Source organism: Sminthopsis crassicaudata, chromosome 1, assembly GCF_048593235.1.
Source record: "Sminthopsis crassicaudata isolate SCR6 chromosome 1, ASM4859323v1, whole genome shotgun sequence".
NCBI lineage: Eukaryota > Metazoa > Chordata > Mammalia > Dasyuromorphia > Dasyuridae > Sminthopsis > Sminthopsis crassicaudata.
Genome location: NC_133617.1, coordinates 700,491,995 through 700,517,164, shown reverse-complemented (window position 1 = coordinate 700,517,164; position 25,170 = coordinate 700,491,995). Strand labels below are relative to the sequence as shown.

The 25,170-nt window shown below is 38.3% G+C and overlaps 1 protein-coding gene across 1 annotated transcript in view; it reads right to left on the bottom strand.

The window, feature by feature from the left end:
- Positions 1 to 313: 313 nt before the first annotated feature.
- SLC6A6 (solute carrier family 6 member 6) overlaps positions 314 to 25,170 on the bottom strand; it is a 115,743-nt gene continuing 90,886 nt past the window's right edge. Inside the window, exons 12-16 of the mRNA XM_074282877.1 lie at positions 15,428 to 15,565; positions 13,725 to 13,827; positions 12,405 to 12,505; positions 8,541 to 8,711; positions 314 to 7,089 (exon numbers count right to left, since the gene is read on the bottom strand). Coding sequence (XP_074138978.1) covers positions 6,949 to 7,089; positions 8,541 to 8,711; positions 12,405 to 12,505; positions 13,725 to 13,827; positions 15,428 to 15,565 — 654 coding nt within the window. The 3' untranslated portion in view covers positions 314 to 6,948. The remainder of the gene's footprint in view (positions 7,090 to 8,540; positions 8,712 to 12,404; positions 12,506 to 13,724; positions 13,828 to 15,427; positions 15,566 to 25,170) is intronic.

Genomic DNA, 25,170 nt, shown 5'->3' with positions numbered 1-25,170 from the left:
CAGAACCTTAACTAGAAATTTTTACAACTAGGCAGTGCAATGGGAGAAGTGAGGAGGAGGGGATAAGCAGAGGGGGGAGGGGAATCTCATCCAAAGTTCTGCTTTCAGAAAAACAAACTCCCATATCAAACAAAGAGATGGAAAAGGGTAAAGATAGTGTGGATATCCTCTAAATATTGGCATCTTAGAGCAAAGCTCCAGTTATACTGCCCTAGTTATAGTTCTGAGAATGGCTCTCTTATTAAGAATTTTATTTCCAATGAAAGTAAATTGTGCCTTTAAAAAAAAAAAAACTCAACAATTATAAGATTCATTGGATTTATAAAGGAAAGGTTTATTTTATCTGTTATAAGGTGATTACAAACTTCTCTAAAAAAAAAAAAAAAGAAAAGCAAAGATGACTTAAAAATATCGATATACATTTTATCTAAAAAGCAAAACAGAAAAAAAAAAACCTGCCAAGTACAAACAGAGATTCATATCATCAAACATTTATACACAAAGCTTGTATACTGCAAGACTGAATTACATGCCAAAAAATCTTGTTCAAATACAAATATTCCTTTTCGGAACAGTCTCTTGTGGATTTTTTTTTTAATTTAAAAAAAGCTGAAAATGTCTTAAAAATATCTTTAAAGTTTTAAAAAAGTTCAGATTATCCAGACAGATTTGTGTTTGAAAGGAGGAAATAGGAAGATCCCCACTTTCTAATGTGCTAATCATATAGTCACAGTTGCTGTGATTTTTTTTTCAAGGAACCCACATTTTTAAAAGCCAAATACACAGACGAGATGTTACATCTGATGTAGCAAAACTCTGGAAAGCATCGGTGGTAACATTCACAATGCCACAATGAAGAACAGCTTCCTACTGAAAAAGGCTTTCCAGGGAGAATTTGGCCTGGCTGCCTCCAGTACCCAGGAAGGTCACCTTCTGTATTTCTTGTGGTTTTCTGCCCTCAGAGTCCTCAGTTCTCTGTCTCTGATTGGCCCCCAAATCCTCCAAGATTTGAGTATTTTTAATTCATTTTTTCCTTCTGTTTTTTATTTTACTTTTTTGTCAGACGCAAAATTATTTACAACACCCACACAGAATCTGATTCCAAAATTGAGATTTCCTAAAATCTGGTCACATGCTAAAAGAGATCTATGTCAGTTCAGTTTCATGCTTGCTTTGTGCCTTGGGTCCCCACTTGGGGGGGGGGGCGTAGGGGAGGCTTCTCTGTCCTGAGTCTGATCCTTGTTGAATGATGAATGTCCAGTGGGGAAGATATTTTAGGTCTTAATAGGTAGACTTCCTTCCCTCACAATTGAAAGTACACCTGGAGATACTGGTTGGGGGCTATTTCAAAAGCTTTGCCTCTTTATCCCCATTCTGTCTTTCATGACCATTAATGGGTCCATGACATCTTAAAAAACACAGGGAGAAAAAGGAGAGCCCTGAAGGCAAAGGTGGGTGGGCATAGGGCCCACTAGCACTGAAGAGACTCAGAGCAATACAGTTTATCAGTTTAGATTGGTTGCCTTAAGTGGAAGAAAGACATGGTAGAGTTGAAGGCAATGAGATCACTAGAAGTAGGGAAAACTGTGGGACAAAATGGGGAGCCTGGGACTGGAATCCAGTGAGAGGAAGAAGGAGCAAAGTTCAAGAAGGGATAAAGAAAATTTGAAGAGGTCCTATCAAACAAAGCCATATAGAGCATCAGAGAAGTGATCCTAGAGTTTGTGGAGAAATCTGGCAGTTGTATAGCTATTTTTTATGGGCAATGGCCTTGAACTACAGACAGTTCCACACATATAGAGCTGTGTAGATTATATTCAGCACCTCATATCAAAACAAATAAATAGGAAAGGCTAAAAGGGGACTTCTCAGTCATTATCCTCAAATGTTACCCTTTTCTTCAAATGTTTCTCAGGCTTTTTCCTTGTCACTGGGGCTGTTATTTAGACCTTAAATATATTGCTTATTCCAATTTCTTCAAAAGCTGATTAATCACTTGGGTGCTTTAGTTACAACGACTGGCAGGATTGTGGAAGTGAATGAGCATCCAGAGGGTGGAAAATGAATATATCTCAGCTTCAAAGAGAAGCTCCCCTGGCCAATCACAAAATCACAACACTTGCCAGGCTGGAGGGACCCTAAAGGATCAGAAGAAATCCCCAGCAGTAGATCAGAATCTACCGGCAGTTCTTAAAAGCTTACCTGTCATAACAGATACACTACACTACTTCTCAATCTGAGGGAAGTGCCAGAAGTAAATGCCTTCTCTTGTTTGCTACGTGGAATTCTCCTTTCCACAAATTGAGAAAAAGCCCCCTTAATTCAACTCCCATCTTGACATATTTGGTAGATATGAAGTCTGTTCTGGGAGTTGGATAGAACTTTACCATCTTTACCTCATCTAGAGGGGTATAACTTCTGATTCTTTTTTTTTGGCAAGGCAGTTGGGGGTAAGTGACTTGCACAGTCACATAGCTAGTAAGTGCTAAGTATATGTGGCCACATTTGAACTCAGATCCTCCTGACTTCAGGTTCTGTGCTTTACCCACTGAACCATCTAGTTCTCCCCAATTCTTCTAATAGGAGCACTAATAATTATTAAAGTCTGAATTTTTCCTGAAACTTGGGAAACCTTAAATGAGTCTCTTCCTCCTTTATAAATCTCTTCTATAAAAACATTCTCTGAAATCCCTTCTAGCTCTTACATTCCAAGGTCCAAAAGGTTCTTTCAGTTCTAACATTCTCTATATGAATATAGAAGGAACCTGTTCTAAGATTCCTTCTAGCACTAATACTTTATATTCTCAGGTCGCTTTCAGCTCTTATGTTTTGTGTTCTTCAAGACCTTTCCCAAGATTTTAAGAGATATTTACTTGCAATTTTTTCAAATAATTCCATTTATCTTAATCCAATTTTGAATAATATTTGGTGATAGCAGACAAGAAGGTATTTGCAAAACTAATGAGATAGAGTTGTACTGTTCCATAGAAGCTTCAGATCAGGACCAAGCATCATTACCATGGGATCAGAGGGAGAGTGGTGGGGGAAGAAAAAAAAACCCGGACTAGTAAATAGGGGACACGAGACCTAAGTTCTAGGCCTGGGTCTAGCACTAACGATGTAGGATGTTGGATAAGTTATTCCTCATCTCTGAACCTCAAGTGTCTCATCTGTAGGAAAAAATCTTGAACTAGATCATTTTCAAAGTCCCTTCCAACTCTTGACATTCTATGATCTTTGGATCCTCTCTGAAGAAAGAGCTACTCATTCCAATTCATTCCAATTAAGGTTTATCCCAGGGTCTGTCCTTTGATTCCAAAGATTTTTTTTTGCCCCACCAATTATTTTCTTCCTATTCTTCAAGATCTCACAATCTGGGGCATCTCCCTAGGGAGGAAAAATGGTGAAGGCAGTGCCTTCCTTTGGCTTGAAAAACCATGAAAAATGGTGTTTCAATCACAACTGAGCCCCTCGCTATCCAGAGGCCTGACATCTCATGTACTTGGACAGAATTGGACCAGACTCATCAAAATGCTAATTAAAAGTATGACTTCTGTAGATAAATGAATATATAAAAGTTGACCATTATTACACATACTATTCATGGAGTCTATACAGACAGAATTGTCATAAGGGAGGTCATGTTTGATGATGGGTGAAACACCAAGGTTTCTGAAAATGTCATCAGCTGGAGTAGCCAACCTTCCAGTTGCCGGCTGAAAGCTTTGTCTTGAAATCTTTGGTCTAGAAAAATGACTGGCCTGAGGATCTTGAAAGATGAGAACTTCCTCAAGCCAGTTGCAGAATGTGTGAATTTAGGAAGGACTCAGAACACTACCGTTTTTCACTCCATGTTTCTACTTTCTGACCAGGATGAACAAAAGCAGTAGCTTGCCAGCTTTGGGGTTGAAAGGGGGATAGCAGAAAGGGCCGCTTTTGTAGGTGATTCACCCATCCCCAATCATGATGAATGGTTAGTTCACTAAAGTTCCATACAACAAATAAGTCACATTTCTACAAAGAAAACCAGGGTCGGGGTGGGGGAAGACACATTTACAATCATAAATACCTAGAAAAATATAAACAGTAGAATTGTTAAAGAGTTTGGATTATAAGTTACATTTGGCAGAATATCATTGGGGTGGTGGTGGTGAATTTTTTTTTAAAGGGTGACATTTAGAACAGATAGAAGTATTTGAGAAGCACTGCCCTCCCACCTCGAGCACCCCTCCAACAGAACATGTTGTAAACACCTCTCTGTGTCTGGAGTCAGGGATGGAGGGCAGGTTTGCTTAATGAGATCCTGCTTTCTGAGAATCCAGCCTTATCTCTAAGCTAGGCTGAATCCTACTACCAGGGCCAGAGTACCTTATCCCAGGAAAAACAGAAACAAAAACAAAAACACTTCATTTCATACACTTCACTTCATACAATGAGGTCATTGCATATGTGTGTGACACTTTAGAAACTTTTTTATTTTTTGGTAATATACTCTGAACTTGGAAGCAAATGATTTGAATGGCACAGTTCAAGTTAGAAATGGGGCTGGTGTCTCCTTAATGGTTATTTTAAAGGTGTAGTACCATCTCCTCTGGTTCATAGTGGAACATGATTATTCACCCTGTAGGGGGTTGGGGAAATATTGTCTTGGGGTATTAGCCCCACTGACAATCTTAATACATAAACTTTTTTTTTTTAATTCTCCCATCCCTCAATTTTTCCCTTCCCCCTCTCCCACTTCCATTCACTGTCTCTTGCTATGTAGTGTATGTCTAAATGACACATCTAGCATCATAAAAATTAGCGTTTTGCTACTCTGACTAAAGCTGGATGCCTGCCCCCAAGTCCTATCCCGTAGCTATGAAACGGACCATCGTTACCCCCAGGATGATGAGGAAATCCCTTTTCTTTGAGCCTGGGTAAGCAGGCGAACCAGGAGGCTGCTTATCTTAGCACTGGTTGCTGAGAAGACCAAGTTGCAACATGCTGCTGTTTAACCATTTGGCTGTGACTAAATCTGGATGAATGTCCAAAGGACAGCTCAAACAAGCCAGGAGGTAGGGAAGCGATTCGCCAGAATGTCTCACTGATTACTGGCTACCTTTCCTCCTAATTCCCAGAAGACTTAGTTACAGACTTTGCTGGAAGGCTTCTATTTCCATATCTTTTAAACAAATACTTGGAGATGGAAAGAGGAGTTGATGAGAGAAGTCTGGGAAATGTCAGAAAGAGTAACAGTATATTGGATTTGTAGTGACTGCCATATCCCCAAAGTCCCACTCAAAACCCCCCAATCCAAGGCAGGTCCCAAATGCACATCACACTTCCTTTGGTCCACTTATACTCTCCTCCTTCATCCCTGTAGCCATGTGACTCATCAAATGCATGGGTTGGTTTAAAAAAGCCACACCTTAATGGTGGGTTAGGGATTTATGATTTTTTTTAGGAATGTCAAGAACCAGGTATGTTTCCATTTTTAAAAAAAAATGTAAAAACAAATTAAAAAACAGTAACAACAACACAAATGTGATGGTATGGAAGCAGATATGGACCCTGTAGCTGAAACAAAACCCTTCAAGGATAGAGGTAGTCCCCTGTGATTCAATAGAGACCACCCCCTCCTTTTCCTTAAGTCTTCCTGAAACCTGAGCACACTGGAGGAAAGTCAATTATTTGAAGGTCAAGGCCGAATATGGATGAGCAATTCTAAAATGACCCGAAATTATAAATGGGTCATCCTGACAGTTGCTATCAAAACCCCATTTTGGTGGATCTCAGTGCCTGTAGCTTGCCATCCTTTATCCCCTAGCCCTGCCAGGAAGGCTGGGGAGCCCAACTCCATCGGATGGAACAAGGAGCTGATCTAGCAAAATGGCTTGCTAAACAAAACTAGAGGGGAAAATCTTTGCCGCTGATGAGTTATAATAAATATTAGAGGTCTACAAATGTCTTTAATGAGTTGTAATTTTAAATCATGATAACTGTATTCAATTCAATTCTTTGAGATTATAGAATATATGTATATATATGTATATATATTTATTAACGAAAATTTCCAAAAGTCTAGGTTATGATTCTTTTTTTCCACTTTATTAAAAAAGTTGTTGAAACAGAGGCTCTTACTACTCTTAGAAAGTCTTTAGTGGCACTACTTCTGCTGTAAACTCCAAGACAAGTTCATTTCTTTTGCTGTTTTTGTGGGGGTTGGAAGTCTCTTGTTTCACTCTCAGTCGTGTGTGTGTGTGTGTGCGTGCGCACGCGTGCGCGCGCATCTCTCTCACCTCAGCTACAAATACAAAGATAATGAAGCTCCAATATCCAACTTTTTAATGGCTTCATTTCTAATGCTTCCTTCATCCTTCTGATGCAGCCCCGGGCAATGTGACCTTGGTCAACAATGGCCAACAGTTGACTGGCTTATCAGGTCCTCTCCACCTGCCCATTTTGTTTTTGCCTGAACCACATTCAGAAGGTACTACACCTTTGAAATGTTCAGAATGGCATTTCTTTTTGCTCTTTGGGACAAAGATTACCCTAGAGCTCCTGTGCAAAACCTAACCACACCAGCACCTGGAGATTGCTTTAGAAACTGAATATATTGCTGGCAAGAAGATCAATTCAAGTGGTAAAGGTGTATAATCATAGCTAGGTTATAAAAAAAATTAATAAATTCCTGTAATACATCTAATTTGATATGAAAGCTCAGTCTCCTTTTGAGACGTCTGCATGTGGTTACCTTATAAAAGTCTTTAAAAAAAATACAACACACACACACGTGCGCACACATGAAAAATAACTTTCTCTGTGAGAATGAAAAAACAAACAAGAAAAAAAAAACAAAAAAAATCCAATCCTAGTGCAAATATAAAGCTCTGTAAACCTGGTACTATGAGAATCTAAGGTTAGTAAACGGCAGTAAAAGCAGGTTTCTCCTCTCACAGAGAGAGCTCACATCATGGTCTCCACAATGATATGGGTGGGTTTCATAATGTTGCCATTTGAGTTGTCCCTGGAACAGAATGGTGTGGACCCCTCAGGCTCATGCTGCCACCGATGATGAGGCTTGGGAACAGTTGCTTGCCTTATTCGCTGAAAGAAGACATGAATATAAAGGGAGATACATCACAAAAGATGAACCGAGATCCTCATTTGTGGGGTTACCCTTACCTGCAACTTGGCTAAGCCATGGTGGCCATGAAAGATCTGGGTCCACCAGGTTCACCTTCTAGTTCTTTTAGAAATCTTCAGTGACTAGTAATTCCTAGGTAATAACGTTCAGCATTCTTTACCTAGCATTCAAGACCCCTCACACCCTGGATCTAACTTATCTGATCTATAGTTTGGGTAGCCAGAGCAACTCATGAAGCTCACAAAATCATCTCAATGTTGGTGCTTTCTCAGAGATTCTATTAGGGCCAAAGAAATAGCACCATCATACCCCTGTAACTCTGGGCAAATCATTTAATCCGAGCCTCAGTTTCCCCCTCGCCTTGTACCAGGAAAATAAAGGAACCTATGTTCCTAAGACTTATTTGAAATTCTTAGGAATAGTTACAACTTATATCTCTAAAACACCTTAAGAAGAACAAACTACTATTTCCACAATCATCACTTCCATTTTACAGAAAGAAAAACTGAGACTTAGAAAAAAAATGAACCATCACAGATTATATCCCTAGAAAGTATGAGTATCCTAAAATAGCTGAGCTAAACAAAATTTCTCATGGCTAATTCAGAGTGTAAACTAAAAACTGGTTTCTTAACTTTCTCTAGTTCACATTTTTCTTCTCACTTCCTCCCCCTCTCCTTTGGATTGAAAGAGCATCACTTGGCTGACAGATGACAAACTGTCCCATGTTTTGTCTCAAAGCCAGTTTTCAGCCCCATCCTCCAAAACCCATATTCCATGACCCATGGTACTTTCCAGCAGAAGCTGCTTTCCGGATTCTATGAAAGAACTATCATAAAAGGGACTGGAAAGCTTGAAGCCAAAGAATATGCTCCAGCTCCAGAGAAGAATAAACCCTAAGATATTGGAGGCTGCCCAAGTCTAAGTGTTAGGGAGAGTTTTAAGGAAAACTTTGTTTCTTTTTGTTTCTAGCAGGGGTCCCACTTTGACCAGACAATGAATAGTTTAAGTGATTGTTAAGAAACTTCTTGAGGCAGACAAGAGGCAAAGGGGCTGCCAGAGAAATCAAAAAGGGCAATGAGTACACAGTCTGATGCTGGCGTGGGTAAAAAGCCATGTGGGAATTAGAACAAGAATAACAAGAAAGAAAGGTTACTATTACTTAATTACAGACTCACAAGAACTTGGTCTTTGGGGTCTGGAGGAGGGCAGGGTCACAAAGCAAGTCAGAAGGAAAACCAAGAGTAGAACCATGGCTTCTTCTCTCAAATAACTCCTCATTTAAACCTTAATTTTATCCTTGGACATGGAGTAGGAACTCTCACCCAGGGATATGGGGTAATTTAGTAGTGTCCAGGTGTAGGGTATTGTCCGGGATGGACTCCCTGCTACAGGATTGGAGGGTTCTTACCTCAAGAAGTGTTCCCTGTGACTGGAAAATCCGGATGACCACCACTAAGGGGATGCATAACATGGAAGAGAGGGCCAAGACCCAGCCTAGTCCTATGGCCCAGCTGGGGTAGACGTACTCCTTGTTGTAGGTCAGTGGTGTATGTTCAGCCAGAGAGAAGATGAAGCATCCCTATGGAAGAGGAGAAGCATTATGGAGGCAAGTTCTAGCAAGAATAGCTCTAGGTGACTGCGGCAGGTCCACTGTCCATGGTTCTTAAGCCTTTTTTGTACCACAGCACCACTGGCAGTCTGGTGAAACCTATGGACTTCTCAGAATCATGTTTAAATACATAAAATACAATATAGATGATTTCACAAAAAAACTAATTATACTGAAATAGATACCAAAATATTTTTAAAACAAGTTCCCCTTACATCCCAGGTCCTTGATTGTCACAAGTTTGTCTTAGGGTAGATATAAAAGATATAAAGTCCTTGGTCCAAGGTCATTCCCAACTCTTAAGGATAGGACTCTTGGCTGACCAGAAAAGTGGGTTGGACAAGAGTAAATCCCAAGTAAATCTATGACCCAATTCCCCTCTAGTTCTCAGATGAAATCAGGTTAAATGAATAACAAAGATGATAAAATATGGGAACAGTCAATTGTGGAGAAAATATGGGTAGATGGGAACACTACTTTTGTGATAGGATTCTTAATTTCACTGAACTTTTTTTCTTCCTTTTTAATTACATAAATATAAATATAAATAAAGTATGGAATGATTTTATAATGACAACAGATCATAGATTTGAAGGGACAAGCGCCCTCATTTTATAGATGAAATAACTAAAATCTTTCCAACTTTTGATTTTCCTAGGTCTTGCTCAGGAACAGAAGGCCTGGGATGATAATTCTGATTCATTGGGACTCTAGGGCCAGCTTTTGAGCCAGACACAAAGAATCTAGATCATTTAGAGGGTCAGAATATAATGTGTTTGGCTCAGTCCAAGATGGTAGATTTAGCCAGAAAACTACAATACTGTATTCTTGGCTGCTAAGAGTTCTAATGAGAAAAGTGTGGATAACTCACTGCCAATCCATCCCCACTACTGGAGGAATTAAAGTTAATTCAACTTCTGTTCCATTTGACCAAGTACCCTAATGAATTTCAATTAATTCCTGCTACCTTCATCTGATCATGTTCAAAAAGAGAATCCTAGAAATCTAGGATCTAATCAGGTGACATGATGCATAATGGGCAGCCAAGGACAATGAGGAGTTCAGATTTGACCAGGATTATCCAGATAGTACATGGTGGGAATGGGGCTTGTGGGGTAGTCATTAGCATCAGATTGGGAATCAGGACAGATTCATAAAGAAAAAGAACAGTTTTAAAGGTATAACTATAGGAGAAAATGAATGAACTGGCTTCAAATCCACTTTGCCACTTAGTACTTATCCAACCTGGAATCTAAATCCATCTGTAAAATTGAGATGACAGTATCTAGAAAGTGTTTGAGGTTCTATTCTTATTCTCTCCTCCTCTTCTTCTCTCTCCCATAATAATAATAATAATAATAATAATAATAATAATAATAGTTTTATTTTCCCAAATGCATGCAAATATAGCTTTCAACATTCACCCTTGCAAAATCTTGTGTTCTAAATTTTTCTCCCTCCCTTCCTCTCTCCTCCTCTGGATAGCAAGTAACCCAATATGGGTTAAACATGTGCAATTCTGCTAAACATAATTCCACCTTTATCATGCTGCACAATAGTAATCAGATCAAAAAGAAAAAAAGAGAAAGAAAAGAAGCAAGCAAACAACAACAAAGATAAAAATATGTTATTGTTCTATCATCTCTTGATCCTAAGAAACTAGGGAATATAAAAGAGTGAAAGGAAAGAGGAAGGTAAAAGGAAACAAGAATTTACTAAATGCTTATCATAAGTTATGCACTCCGTTGAGTAATTTACAAATATTAATTCCTTTGATCTTCACAGCTACCTTGGGAGATAGACTATTATTATTAATCCTCCTTTTTTGAAGTGAGGAAATTGAGGCTCAATTATTTGGCCAAATGGGAAATATTTGAGACCAAATTTAAACTCAGATTTTCGGTACTCTACCCAAAACACCACATGGCAGTACACAGCTGTCTAGAGATGGTAAACAGCAGGGGTAAGGAAGGAGTGTACTCTAGGCTTAGGGGACAGATAAGGCAGAAGCCTTGGATATGGGAGATCAAAGTGTTGTGTATAATAGATAGGACAGGTTGGCTGGATCATGGATAGTGGTCCGTGGAGAATAATTGAAGCTTAAGGTTCACCTCTAACCTTCAGGTCATCCATCAGGGAGTGAATGGTTAACTGGGACCCAAAGGTATCCTTGGAGAGTCATAATTTTTATTGTGAACTTGGTCTTTAAAATAGGAGAGCACCTATTAAAATAGACTTGTGGAGGGGACACTATAATAGCTGGCTCCTAAGCTTCCTACGACTATTCCCTTTAGCTGCCTTTTCCACATGTGATAAAAATTTCAGCAAACAACTCTTCAAATAAGAACAGAGAACTGGAAAGCAAATGTTTGCTCCCCTTGCTAATATTTTCAAAGGCAAGTATTTGTTTCCAGTGTTAAGATGAAGCCAATATTTGATATGAGTCCGATTCTCTGGGGACTCTGAAGAACTCCACAGGTGATAGCAGAAAAGTCCATAAATATGAGAGACAGCAACATTCACCTGAATACTAATTTGCCCACCTGTTGGGATTACTAGGTGAGAACTGAGGTTGTCTGGATGGTGACAAGGTGAGAATTCAGGTTTTATGGACAATTACAAGGTGAGAACTCAGGTTGACTTGATAGAGGGGGCAAGCTCATTGGCTGGGGTGGTTCTTCCCAGAAGCCCTTGCATTATCCCACGCCCATTCTCTGGGAGGATAAAAAGAGACAGCACTGGGCGCAGAGAGCAGATCGGCCTGGAGAAGGATAAGAGCTGGAGGAGATTCAGAGCCAGGATTCAAGAAGGAAGACTCTGAATTGCATCAGGCTTGACGGGGCTCTCTGCAGGAAGGGAAGTCACTTCTTTGGACAAGAGTTAACAGCAACTGCCTGGAGACAATGGTTCGTTACAGGAAGAAGAATCTGTTGGAGAGATTTGAGTAGACACAGCAGATCTCTTCCCAGAGAGCGATCCAGCAGCTTCTGGAGACGACAGCTCGTTACACCCACCGAAGATGGCTGGCATCTCTTTCTTCCAGTGTACCAAAGTCAGGATCCCAATTAAATAGAGGGCCAAAGCATGTGTACAAAATTTATTCATCCCAGACTTAGCTCTAGAACAACTGAGCCTCTAAGAACCAAAGGAAGTTGGCTATTGTCATGAATAATTTAATTGAAACATGAAGTGAAAATAATTGTTTAGTTTTTTTCAATCAGATCCAACTCTTTATTTGGGGTGGGCTTCCTTCCTTCTCTCTATCCTTCCTTCTGTCCTTCCTTTCTCCCTCTTTTCTACAGCTCATAGACTAGAGTTAAAATCCTGCCTCAGATATTTATCAGCTCTGTGACCAGGGCAACCTATGTCTCTCTCAGTTTTTCTCATCTGAACCATGGGGATAATAATAAAACCTACTCCACAAAATGGCTGAGAAGATCAACTGAGATCATTGATGCAAAATTCTTTGCAAATCTTAAACTGTTATTTTTTAAAGTACACTCTTATTGGATAGTGGAAAGGATCTGGTAACTTAGAGCAACATTTTTTTCCTGATTGGTACTCCCAAGGCAAACTTCTCAAAGATTACCATCTGGTCTTCAATCAACAAATAAAAATCTTTAGAGAAAGGGGGCACTATGGCTTAGGAAATTTACAACTTACGGTGCAAAGAATTGGTGTGATGACACACCAGCTCCATTTCATCCAGGGGTTAGGTCTATATCCAATCATCTCCTCAATGCGATCATAAAGACGATCAGCGCCTGGAAGAGACACACTATCAATCTATTCACAAGTATTTATTTATCTTTATTTACTTATTTTTTTCCTGAGGCAAATGGGATTAAGTAACTTGCTCAGGAAATGTGAGGCCAGAGTTGAACTCAGGTCCTCCTGACTTCAGGGGTGTTGCTCTATCCATTATGCCACCTAACTGCCCCTTAACAAGTATTTATTAAGCAACATTTAATATGTACCAAGCCACTGTGCTAAATAACTGGGAATACAAAAAAGAAGGTTAAAAAAAAGAACTTATACTCTAATGGGGAGAAATGCATGCGATAAAGAAAGGAAGGTAAATAAAGGGTAGCTAAGTGCCACAGTGGATATAGCTCCAGAAAGACTCCTCTTCCTAACTTGAACCTCATCTCAGGCTTTTTCTTAGGTGTGTGATCCTGGGTATAACGCTTAACTCTATTTGCCTCAGTTTCCTGTAAATGGCAAATGACTCTAGTGTCTTTGCTTAAAAAAAAAAAACAAAAAAAAACAAATGGGGTCACAGAGTCAGACTTGACTGAAATGAGTGAACAACAAATAAAGTAACCTTAGACAAGCAGGTACTAGCTTTTCCTCATTTATTTATTAAAGTAAAGTCCATTGTAGTAATGAGTGATGTGTAGAAGAAAGCATGTGACTGAACATCAACAGCCACAAAATATTAGCCTGTATATGACTCATGGATACAGGGGACTAAAAGCTGCTGGGGTAGGTCTATGCCCCTATGGGTACCACTCTCCCAACAAGACATTATAGAAAATGGTAACTTCATTCTAACATATGAGTGGCTACGTTGGAAGGGATGTTCTTCCTAGGATGGGTGAATTCTGATCTTTTAGCATAATATAAAACTGTTCGTAACATTTTCTAATCAATCTCACCCTCTTACATATAAGATGATCAATCTTTACCTTGGTACTTTATTAACTCTTGAAATGATCATTCTACCAAGGAATGGTAAGAAAGTAGTCTGGGTGCCCTCACCTCAAGTTGCCCTAGCATAGCTAAGTGTCACAGTAGCCAAGAAACTAAAATCACATGATATTGCAAAGCTTTTTTTTTTTAAATAATAATGAGCAGACAACAGGTGGAAGTCTTGAATTCTGAAGGTTCTCATTATACCATGAGTTTACCCCCTTTCCCTTGCTTACCCACTAGGGGAGAGTGACATTTAAATCCATTTAAGTCAACAATTAAGATACTTACCATATATCCAGGCAATAGCAATACATTCAAAGAATGCAACCCACAAGAGGCATACACCGCTAGCTGCATAGTAGTCAAAGAGTTGAAACACATACATGCCACCCTGTGAAGAAATCACAAAGGAAGTGAACTTTCCTGGCACTGAGGATGAACGTCCAAAGCCATCAGCCCCTCCCACAGAAACGAAAGCCTGACTGCTTGAGACAGTGACAGACCTAGGTGATGGCCATTGGTGAAACGACATCGCGTCCAACTTTTTTTCCCAAAACAAAATCCCCAGATCAAACTTGTCTACTGCAAAATCATTTCTCACCCCAAAGTCTTTATATACCAACCAGAGTCAAGATTAGCTTCCTGAGTAAGCTCAGGAGAAAATAACTCCCCATCCCAATTTTTCAAGTGTTCACTGTGATCTGAAGCAATTTGTGGATGTATTTAAATTGACTTAGGAAGGTTCTGAAGTGGGGAAATGAGGAGGCAAGAAGCCAATTGTTAACCAGGACCAGATATCTCTTATTACCAGCATGAATATTTTCATTTTTTCTGTCTTAGCTTTTATTGAAAATGTTGCTGCTAGGCAGTTTGAAATAGATGAGAAGCAAATATAAAAACAAAGATAAATTGATAGGAATATAGATAATTAGGAGGAAAGGAGATGGATAGAAAGTGAATTCGCTTTCTACTTCACCACTAGGCTTACTTGACATTTTATAATTTTGTTTTATTTATCATTTCTCACCAGATTGCCATTCATTCAAAGGCATCTGCTATTCTACCAAGAGGCAAAGGCATTCATTCAGTTACTTTCACTAGTGTCTGCTATTGGGATTTGGTTTAGTAAACAGTGACTTTAAGATAAACATTCTAAGAAAGTATGGTGTCTCAGATGTAGAGTCTGCCCTATTAGGTGTCTCCATTTCATTTTTCTTCTTGGTACATCTCATCCTTCACTTTAAGGGAGGATTCAAACCATTGAATAACTATTTAATGATGCAGTCTTCTAAGCATAACATTTTGGGGGGAAGAAATTATTTTAAAATTTAATTTCAACAGGAGAGAGAAGGTTTCATTATGCAACTGATTAGGTATAAAAAATATCATATAATGGCCCTTCAAGGTGAAAAATGACATTTTGCAGACCTTTTATGAGCCTTGCAGGCTCATAAAGTGAAATATTTTAATTGATGTAAGCCATCAATACCAGACCCAAAGGATTATTTCAACTTTTTAAATAAGTTGCGACAGTCCACATTTTTATCAAAGAAATTTTCAATCACATTACAACAATCTATCTATAGGATATATTTCTCCCTGCAAGGCAGTTCCAATTCAAATAGAAATCAAACAAATTTTATGTTTGAAAATTTGTGTGAAATTTAGATTCAAAAAGAGAAAAAAAATCTAACTAAGAAATCAGTACTAGGGATGTTGGGTCATTTCAACTAATTGTAATAGCAATTTGTAACATGCTGTGGCTGCAGTTACAATAGAAAATTATATTTATATAATGCTTTTGGTTCATTATCTCACTTGGCTCTGAAGGATCAACAGTAGTTATACAGTTGGCCAGTTTCCCATTTTCAAGGAGATTAAGGCTTTAATACCAGACTACATGAACTAAACAGCTTTTGATATTAATAGAAATAGAATATGTATCCACCAAGGACTGGAAAAAACAATAGTGGGTGCCCAGGAGTACTTACTTCAGTCACCATAGTAAGGCCCAGAAAGTAGCTAACGATACACACTAAACCAATGAAGATTTCCCGTCGGTAACCCTTCCTTAGGAAGGATGGGTACAGATCAACCAATGATGTGATCAGTCCTTCAACTTCAACAAACTAGAAGAGAAAAAAAGATTTTTTAAAAAATACATTGGACTGAGTTCCAGCTGATTCAATGATTTCCTTTAACCTAACTTCAATATGCATCCTTGCCTCTCCCCAAGTCCACTCCAATCTCTAGCCCAACCCAGTATAATGGAGAGAGACTGGATAGGTCTAAAAGGATGAAATGCTAGGCCCTAATCCAGCTCTGCCAAAGGCTTGCCCAGTCACCTTGGGCAAATTACTCCACCCCTTCTACCTCCTTTATAAAATAAGTAGTTGGATGGATGGAAGAAACAGCTAAAGTGGGAGGTACTAATGTAAGCTAGCAAGCAGTCCCTACCTTCAAGGATCTTACATTCTAGTGGTGTAAAACAACACATATAAATGGTGGGAGGGAAAAGCAGGAGTCAGAAAGGGTTGGATTAAAACATCTGAAAGGTCCCTTCCAGTCCTGGTTTTCTGTAAATCTAGTCTATCTATCACTTAATTATAAACCATTCCTTTTAAAGCTGGAAAATTCTAAGTGTAAACACATATGCTATTTAATTTGGAACCTGTTTTTCCATGAAAGAGAAAAATGATTTCATGTCATGCAAGTTTTAGATAACTGAGAAATCCCATGCCAGAAATACAGAAATATTATCATCTAATGGTTATTTATGGCATAATAGTAGTACATGCTCTCTTTCTCTCTCCCTTTCATTTTTTTCCTCTCCTCTCCTGTCTCTTATTCCCTCCCTTTCCGTGTCTGTCTGCTTTTATATCTCTCTCCATCCTATGTCTCTGTGTCTGTGTCTATTTCTATCTGTCTCTCTTTATCTCTCCCTTTCTCCCTGCCTCACAACCTCCCTCCCTCATCTGAATCCTCAGGGAAACAAACATCCTTTAATCTAGAATTTGAAGGTAACCCTGTTCTCTCCTCCTGTTCTGCTGCCTGGCTCTGTGACTTTGGGGCAAACGCATCCCTGTTCTGGGGTTCAGAATTAACATCTGTAAAAATCAGTGGGCATTGGGCCAATGCTTCTGGTGCCTTGTAGCTTTACCATGCAAGGTTTTCACAGTTATGCTGATCAATAAGGGTTTCTGCCCTTCTCCATACAGAGATACTAAGAAGTAAATGAAGGAAGTTATGACCTCAGTAAGTTACAAGGTAACAAGTAAGTTTTTCTTGTTACTTTGAAGCTTGAAGGGAGAATAATATCATAGATTTCAAACTAAAGGGATCTCAGAAATCTTCTGACCTCTCCTCCATTTTACAGAAAAGGAATAAAAGTAGAATTAACCAAGTGATTTTTTTCAGGATCATACAGCTTATACATTTTTGAACCCAGGTCACCCCGATTCCAAATCCAAAACTTTTACCTACCTCATCAAACCTATTTTTCCAAGGTGGCAACTGAGACCCAGAGAGATTATTTAAGATGATAATTATAGTAAGGGGCAAAGGCAGAACTAGAACTTAGGCCTACTAACTCCCAAGTAAAAGTTTTTTGTTTTTTTTTTTTTTTTTTACCAATGGCACTGCTTCTCTCTTAAACAACAGATAGCATTAACTATACCAGACCATATGGTGTGTCTGGAAGAGGAGAAAAGGCTCTTTCTGCTCTTTAATCTGATGAGCCATAAATGCAAAACTTATTTCTTTTAACATTTCTCTTTTCTTAGAATTTGATTCCTCACAGGCAGCAGCTGCTACAAGGAGAGCCTTTTCCCAGCCATGCATCTGGATAGTTCAGTGGATAGAGCACTGGTCCAGAGTGAAGGTGACTCCAGTTCAAATTCAAACTCAATTCCATACTAGCTATGTGAGCATGGGTAAGTCACTTAACCTCAATAAAATAGATATTGTAACAGCTCCTACTTCATAGATCCAATGTCACATTTGTAAAGTGCCTGGCACACAGTAGGAGCTATATAAATGTTTATACATTTATATATAAATGTATATATACAGGAGTGAGGACAGTCTGCAAATGGAACTTGGATCTGACAAAGGTGTAGTGAAAAACTGAGGAAGGCAAGAGTTCTTTAGGTTCATGGGAAAGAGAAACTATTTATGGATAAGCTTACAGATGCCTTCAAAGATGAAGAGTTAGCAGATAAGCTGAATCAGTGGAAATGCATAAAAACTGCTATGTTTAGATTCCTGGTGGCAAAAGGGAAATCCTGGTGGGAGAAGAAGGAGACTTGGTTCTAGCACTGGCTTTGTCATTTGCCCTGTGCCTGGGTCATAGTCCCCTTATCTAGAAAATAAGGGAAACCCTTTCAGTGCTAACATTCTATTTTGTCTCTGCTCTGAGGGCCCTCCCATCTCTAACATTCCATGTTTTCATATCTTTTTCATAAAGTTCTATTATTCTGCATTCTAAGGTATCCTTCCACTTGAATAGTTTAAGTTCTAAGATCCCTTCCAGCTCTAACCTTCTATGTTATAAGGTATTCTCCAACTTGAATATTCTAAGTTCTAAAATCCTTCCAGTTTTAACTTTCTATATTCTAAGGTATCCTTCCACTTGAATAGTTTAAGTTCTAAGATCCCTTCCAGCTCTAACCTTCTATGTTATAAGGTATTCTCCAATTTGAATATTCTAAGTTCTAAAACCCTTCCAGTTTTAATTTTCTATATTCTAAGGTATCCTCCAACTTGAATATTCTAAGTTACAAGATACCTCACAGTTTTAACATTCTATGTTTCTTTAAATTAATTTTAAATGTCACTTTGGAACTTGCATGTTCCCTGTGCCTAATAAAGCAAAGCAAAGTTGACAAGGCAATGCTCCCTATTAAGCCCTGGGCAGCACAGATGAGGATGTTTACTTTGTTTGACATTGGTAATTCTCCTAAACCTTCTGGCACCTTTTAAAAAAATGCCCAGGGTACACTGATTCCTAATGGATGTTTTTTTATTTTTAAACTTGCATGTTAACACTCTTCTGGAGCCTGTTCAGTCTTATTTCCCGGTCACACTTGACCCAATTCTAGAAATGCAATGAACACAATTAGTGAAAATTGACTTCTGCAGGAATCAACAACTTCCATGTTACTGAAGGCCTTTCCATTCACCTAAGGGGTTGGCTGTGGAGGGCCAGACTGGGTTTTTTAAAATTCAATTGAAAAAAAAGCTGAAAGCTCCCTTTAGAGCTGACAGTACATATATATATATATATATATATATATATGTATATATATATATATATATATATATAACCTATAGCAGGTTAAATAGTATTTTCTACCATTTGTAGATGAGGAAACTGAGGCTTTTCTGAACTATAATATTGCTAAATAGATTAATCAGCATTATATAGGTAGTAGGTAGTGAGAAGGTCAAAAACAGCTCTATATCTTAAGGTCACTTCCAGTTCTGACATTCTAGGTTCTAAAGCCCTAGCCAAACAGCAGATAGTGCACCTGACTTGGAGTCAATAAGACCTGAGTTTGAATGTGACCTTAGATTACTTACTGGCTGTGTGACCCTGGACAAGTAACCTAGTTTGCCTCAGTTTTCTCATTTGTAAAATGAGCCGAATAATGAAATGGCAAACCACTCCATTTTCTTTGCAAGAAAACTTCAAATGAGGTCACAAAGAGTTGGACATAATTGCACAATAAAAGTCCTTCCAACTCTAATCTATGTTCTAAAATTCCTTCCATTTCCATACATTCTACAATCTAAGGTCCTTCAAGCCTTTAACCAGTGTTTATTGGTCTTCTCAGATTTTAGTAATTCTCTCTTCTAAGGCCTCTTCTGGTTCTAATATTCTAGGTTTCCCTAAGTTGGTTGGAAAAGTTCCTCAGGCGGCTAACCCATAAATAAACGACTCTTCCAACTGTAATCATCTATGTTCTAACATTGTGTCCTAAAGTTCCTTCCAGCTCCAGACATTAACAATTCTCTTTTCTAAGGCCTCTTCTGACTCTAATGCTCTAGGCCAGTGGTCCTCAAACTTTTTAAATAGGGGGCCAGTTCACTGTCTCTCAGATTGTTGAAGGGCCAGACTATAGTTAAAAATAAAACCTCACACTCTGTATCTGCCCCTCAGCCCATTTGCCATAACCCGGTGGGCCACATAAACGTCCTCAGTGGCTGCATCTGGCCCTCGGGTCCTAGTTTGAGAAGCCCTGCTCTAGGCTTTCCTAAGTTGGTTGGAAAAGACTCTCAGAAGACTAGCCCATAAATAAATACCCTTTCCAAACTCTAATCTCATCCGTGCTCTAATACTGTGTCCTAAAGTTCCTTCCAGCTCCAGACATTTTACACTACAAGATCCTTCAAGCCCTAAATCAGTGTCACTGGTCCCCTTAGATTTTAATAATTCTCTTTACTAAGGCCTCCTTTAACTCTAATACTCTAAGCTTTCCTAAGTTGGTTGGAAAAGTGCCTCAGAAAGCTAACCCATAAATAAACGCCCCTTCCAACGTTAATCATCTATGTTCTAACACTGTGTCCTAAAGTTCCTTCCAGCTCCAGACATTCTACAATCTAAGGTCCTTCAAGCCCTAAATCAGTGTTCACTGGTCCTCTCAGATTTTAACAATTGTCTCTTCTAAGGTCTCTTCTGGCTCTAATATTCTAGGCTTCCCAAGTTGGTTGGAAAAGTGCCTCAGGAGGCTAAGCCATAAAGGAAGGCTCCCACAAACATTTACAAACATCCAGCCTGATGGTTTGAAAGGAAAAATTTGGATTCTCAGAAGCATGTGCCAACTATCCTTGGGAGAAAATTTTATATCATAACACTGATGTCAAATATGGCTTAGGATCAATGACAGCTTAATCTACCTGGAGCCGGGTGTTTCCCTCTGCAGAGTTCCACAAATGTTTCAGGCAATGGATCTGGCCATTCTCCCACTCTTTCCTCATCCCTTTAAGACCTAAGTTTGAATACTGCTTCACCACCACCTCCTACTTACTGCACGCTATCTTCCGCCTTGGATTCCGCAAAGCTGGATTTTCTTGTTTCTCCTATTTCTCGAGCTGGGACCTCCTCTTTTTCTCACTCTGTCTGTGAGTATTCCTCTCAAAGTGAGGTTCTTAGACCTCTGAGCTCCTCAGTCTCACCCTCCCCTCCACCCAGTGTTCACTCATCTTCCTGGCTATAAGGGTTATTTTTAGCTCCCAAATCTCCATCTAAACGTGATGAGACCCTATGATTTTACTGGCCTTTTCTATTTGACTTTCCCATTTCAGCTTCTACTGTGTATTTGGGCAAGTCTTTAGGCGTTCTGGGTATCAATTACAGGAAAGAGAGGTGGTACAGTAAATCCCCTAAAAAAAGTAAAATTAGTCATTTATAAAATAAATTTATAAAAGATATTTTTAGTTGTTTAAACTTGGCCTCAGAAATTTAATAGTTGCGTGACTTTGATCAAGTAATTTAATACTGTCTCAGTTTCCTGATCTGTAAAATGATGTATAATTTAACCCAAGGCCAGTCAGGAGCCTCAGTAGATGGAGCACTGGACCTGAAATCAGAAAGACCTATGTTCAAAAGTGGCTCAGTCACTAGCTGTGTGACCCTGGGCAAGTAACAATTTTGTTTGACTCAGTTTTCTCATCTTTAAAATGAGCTGAAGAAGATCTCTGATCTCTCCCGTATCTCAAGAAAATCCCAAAGAGAGTCACAATTAATCAGATATGACTGAACAGACTCAATAATAAGCCCTCCATTTGTTCATTTTTAAGTAAGTCAAGAGCATTAGCTCTGTTTGTTAATGGAACTGGTACACATACTCTGGAAAGCAGTTTGAAACTGTGCCCAAAACATTGCTACATTGAGCATACCCTCTGACTCAGCAGTGTCACTAACAATTAGGCCTTTATTCTCAAAGAGATCAAAGAAAGAGGAAAAGAACCCATATGTATAAAAATATATACAGCAGCCCTTTTTGTAGTGGCAAAAAAACTAGAAACTAAGGGGGTGTCCAACTACAGAAGAATGGCTGAATAGATTATGGTAATGTGAATATATGGTCTATCATAGTATTGACCAGTAATGAAGCCTGATGTTCACTTCCTAATGAGAGAGGTGATAGACTAAAAATTCAAAAATAAAATATTTCTGGACGTGGCCAATGTGGGAATTAGTTTTGCTTGATTATGCCTATTTGTTATAAGTATTTTGCTTTAATTTTTCTTTCATGAGGGGAAGGAAAAGTCAGGGGATAAAATATATTTGTTAATTTCAAAAGTAAAATAAATTTAATTTTAAAAATAAAAGCTCTCATTTATAAAGTAAAATTAATTTTGAAAGGAAAATTGTTCCTTTATAAAATAAAGGGATTTGACTAATGGCTCCTTTATTTCATCAGTTCTTTGGCTCTTTCAATAACTCTAACGTTCTCTTTGTCTTAGACTTGAAACCCCAGAGTCAGTTTCAGTTCTTCATTGAGTTAGTCACTAAATCCCCTTATTTTTCCTTTACTATTTCTCTTTTAGATAGTTCTTTTCTTCTAACCCCAATGCCAGGAACTTCATTCAGGAATTAGACCTTTCCTAGATTAAAACATCAGGTTCTTAACTGGTTCTCCCACCTGCATTCTTTCCCTCTTTCAATTCATCCTGTTTATTGACACAAATATGTGGGAGCACAATGACAGAAGAAGATAAAAAGCCCTAGTTTAGGCTCTATTGCCTATTAAGGCCAATGGTACCAGGGTCAAGTTCACTTCTCTTTGTGCCAAAGTACCATATGATCTCCAAATTCCTGCTAGTTCTAACCTTCTCTGAAATCCACATAAACCAATTTCTATAAACACTATTTTTGCAATGCTTTGTCTTGAGGATAACAATGGTTCTCCATTGCCACTCTCATAAAATCTAAATTAAAATTCAAATACTGGCTGGATAGACTGCTGGGCCTAGATTCAGGAAAGCTTAAATTCAAATTCAGACTCAGACACTTACTGTCTGTGTTAACTTTGGGAAGTAATTTAAACCTTTCTTTGCCTCAGTTTCTTTATCTGCAAAATGGAGATGATAATACTATCTACCTTGTAGGATTATGATAAGGATCAAATATGATATTTTGTAAAGCATAATGTCTGGCACATAGTACCCATTACATAAATTTTAGCTATTATTATTAAATAACACTATTATCATTATTATTATTAAACACTGTCTAGCTTTCAGGAGTCATGAACTGGTTCTATCTATTGCATTGGGAAGAATACTATATTCAGTGATTAGAGAATCAGTGTTTAAATCTAATTTGATTCTATCTGTATGATCTTGGACAAAGCTTTTAATTTCCCAGAGTGCAATTTTCTTATTTATCAAATAAAAGGAATTGGGCTAAATGGTCTTGAGATCTCTTTCAGTTCTTATCTAAACCTATGATATGTGATTGCTTCTATGGAGATCCTTCCTCTAATGACATTGATCATGACGTATTCAATACCATTTTTCCATGAGATCTCATACTTCCTCCTCATTGGTCCTACTCAATATTGTGGAGGTCTTGACACTTTCACATTGGATGAGAACCAAAAGAATACCTAGGCTATTTTTCTGTTATTCCTTATTTTTGCTATATATCTAGTTCATCTCATTTTCTAGTAGACAAAGGGAAGAATTTGAATTCGGAGGACCTGAGTTCAAATTCTATCTTATATGCCTTATAATCTTTCTGGGCTTCAGTTTCCACTTCTATAAAATAGAAGCCTTGGCCCTTTCAGCTCTAAATATCAGTGGATATTGATGGTTATATAGCATCCCAAGAAGAATCTCATTGTTCAAAAAGGTAAGTCTTATCAGAAAGATTTTATTAAAAAATCCGCACAGTTTATTACTCTTCCTCCTACTCAATTCTGCATCCAGTTCATTTTCCATCTGCAAAGTGTGTTCCAGATGTCAACTCTATAATTACGGCCATTCAAATGTAGGCATATGGAGCAGTAGTTGTTCTTTATTCAAGTGATTCTTTTTTGCAGAGAGTTATGCTGAACTTTTTTGAGTGATTATAGATCTCAATTCTAGGATGTGATGCAGTCAATCATCACAAGACCCTCTATGAATAATATCATCTCAAAAAACTTTGCTATCTTTGGGGAATTCCTTTTCCATTTGGAGTCTGGCTAGAAAATTTCCATGATGATGATAAATATCTTTGGCAAACACATTTCCATATTAAACCTCACCTAAGTGTTAATGATATGAAAATTGATTAATAAAGTGATCTCTATTATTGTATCTTCCCAAGAGATCTGGAATAATTTTTAATAACCTTTAAATGTAATGTTTTGCTTCAATAAATGCTTTTTTATGTTTGACAATGTTCTCTGAACCTTTCAGTCAACTGTATAACTATAAAGAAATAGTACACTACAGAATTTCATTTACAAAAGCTTGCCCATTCCTTTTACAGACTTTCATTAAGATGCACTATATCATAATGATTTTTCAGAGTTGGGAAAGCAGACTTAATATTCTCTTAATATTTGCTTTTTGGGGGAAGTCATAAGAAAATCCTTCTCTTTCAGTTACCTGGAGAGTCAACCTTCAAAGGTCACAAGTGCTGTCCCTTTAGGATCTTCTCTGGATATACTTGCTATAGTCCAGAAGTTATTTCCATCTTTATTTTCATTTTCTAAAGAATCTAGTATGGTTTCCTATGAGACCTTGGCCAAATACCTAAGGCATAAATTTTTCTACTCTTCTGTGCACTGTGGATATGAGACTCTTATTTAAGCCCCTTTTTGTGTATAGGTGGCTGTATCCACAGTGATTCCAAGGATGGTGATGAATCCTTTCAACATAGACCATCTCCCACATCATTCTATTTATGGTGCCTGGGATCAACATTATTCAATCATTTTCAGTCATGCCCAATTCTTTGTGACCTCATTTGGGGTCTTCTTGACAAAGACATTGGAGTGGCTTGCCATTTTCTTCTTCAACTTATTTTACAGATGAGGAAACTAAGGCAAACAGAGTTAAGTGACTGGCCCAGGGTCACACAACTAGTAAGTGTCTGGGGCCAGATTTGAACTCAGGAAGAGGAGTATTCCTTACTCCCAGCCAGCTACCAACCCTGTTATGATGCCTAGAATACTAACTCCTCAGAGATTGCTTCTTTGTATCTAGAAGATCTCAAATTTCTTTCCTATATGATATACTGCTAACATTTCAGTAGAGGTTATTAGCCTAGGAGGCTATAGCCACAGGTGATATTTTGTGATGGAGATAAGAGACAATTAAATTTTCAGTGGGGCATCAGGAGCTCAAGAGCATGGGTGATGTCTAGGGGAGCCTCGTTTCCTGAAAAGAGTTACAGCAAGGTGATACTGGGTCTTTGAGTGTGTAAGAAGAGGGAAACGGCATGAGGAGAAATGCTCAAAGAAAGTGTCACTTATTTCCCAATATTGCCCATGTGCAGCCCTATCTCCTACTATATCATGTTTTATTAATAAAATAAGCCTTTTAGACAAATATTCATAGATAGCACATGACAACATAGGAATTCTTCACTTATCTGGCCTTATATTTATTATAGTTAAATACATTTGCTAGCCTGCACTTTAAACACTAAAAACACATTTAAATTACTTTCAACGTCTGTCTCAGTAGATATTTAATAGAGAATGTTGAATACCATTTCATGTTTTCTTGATGGGTC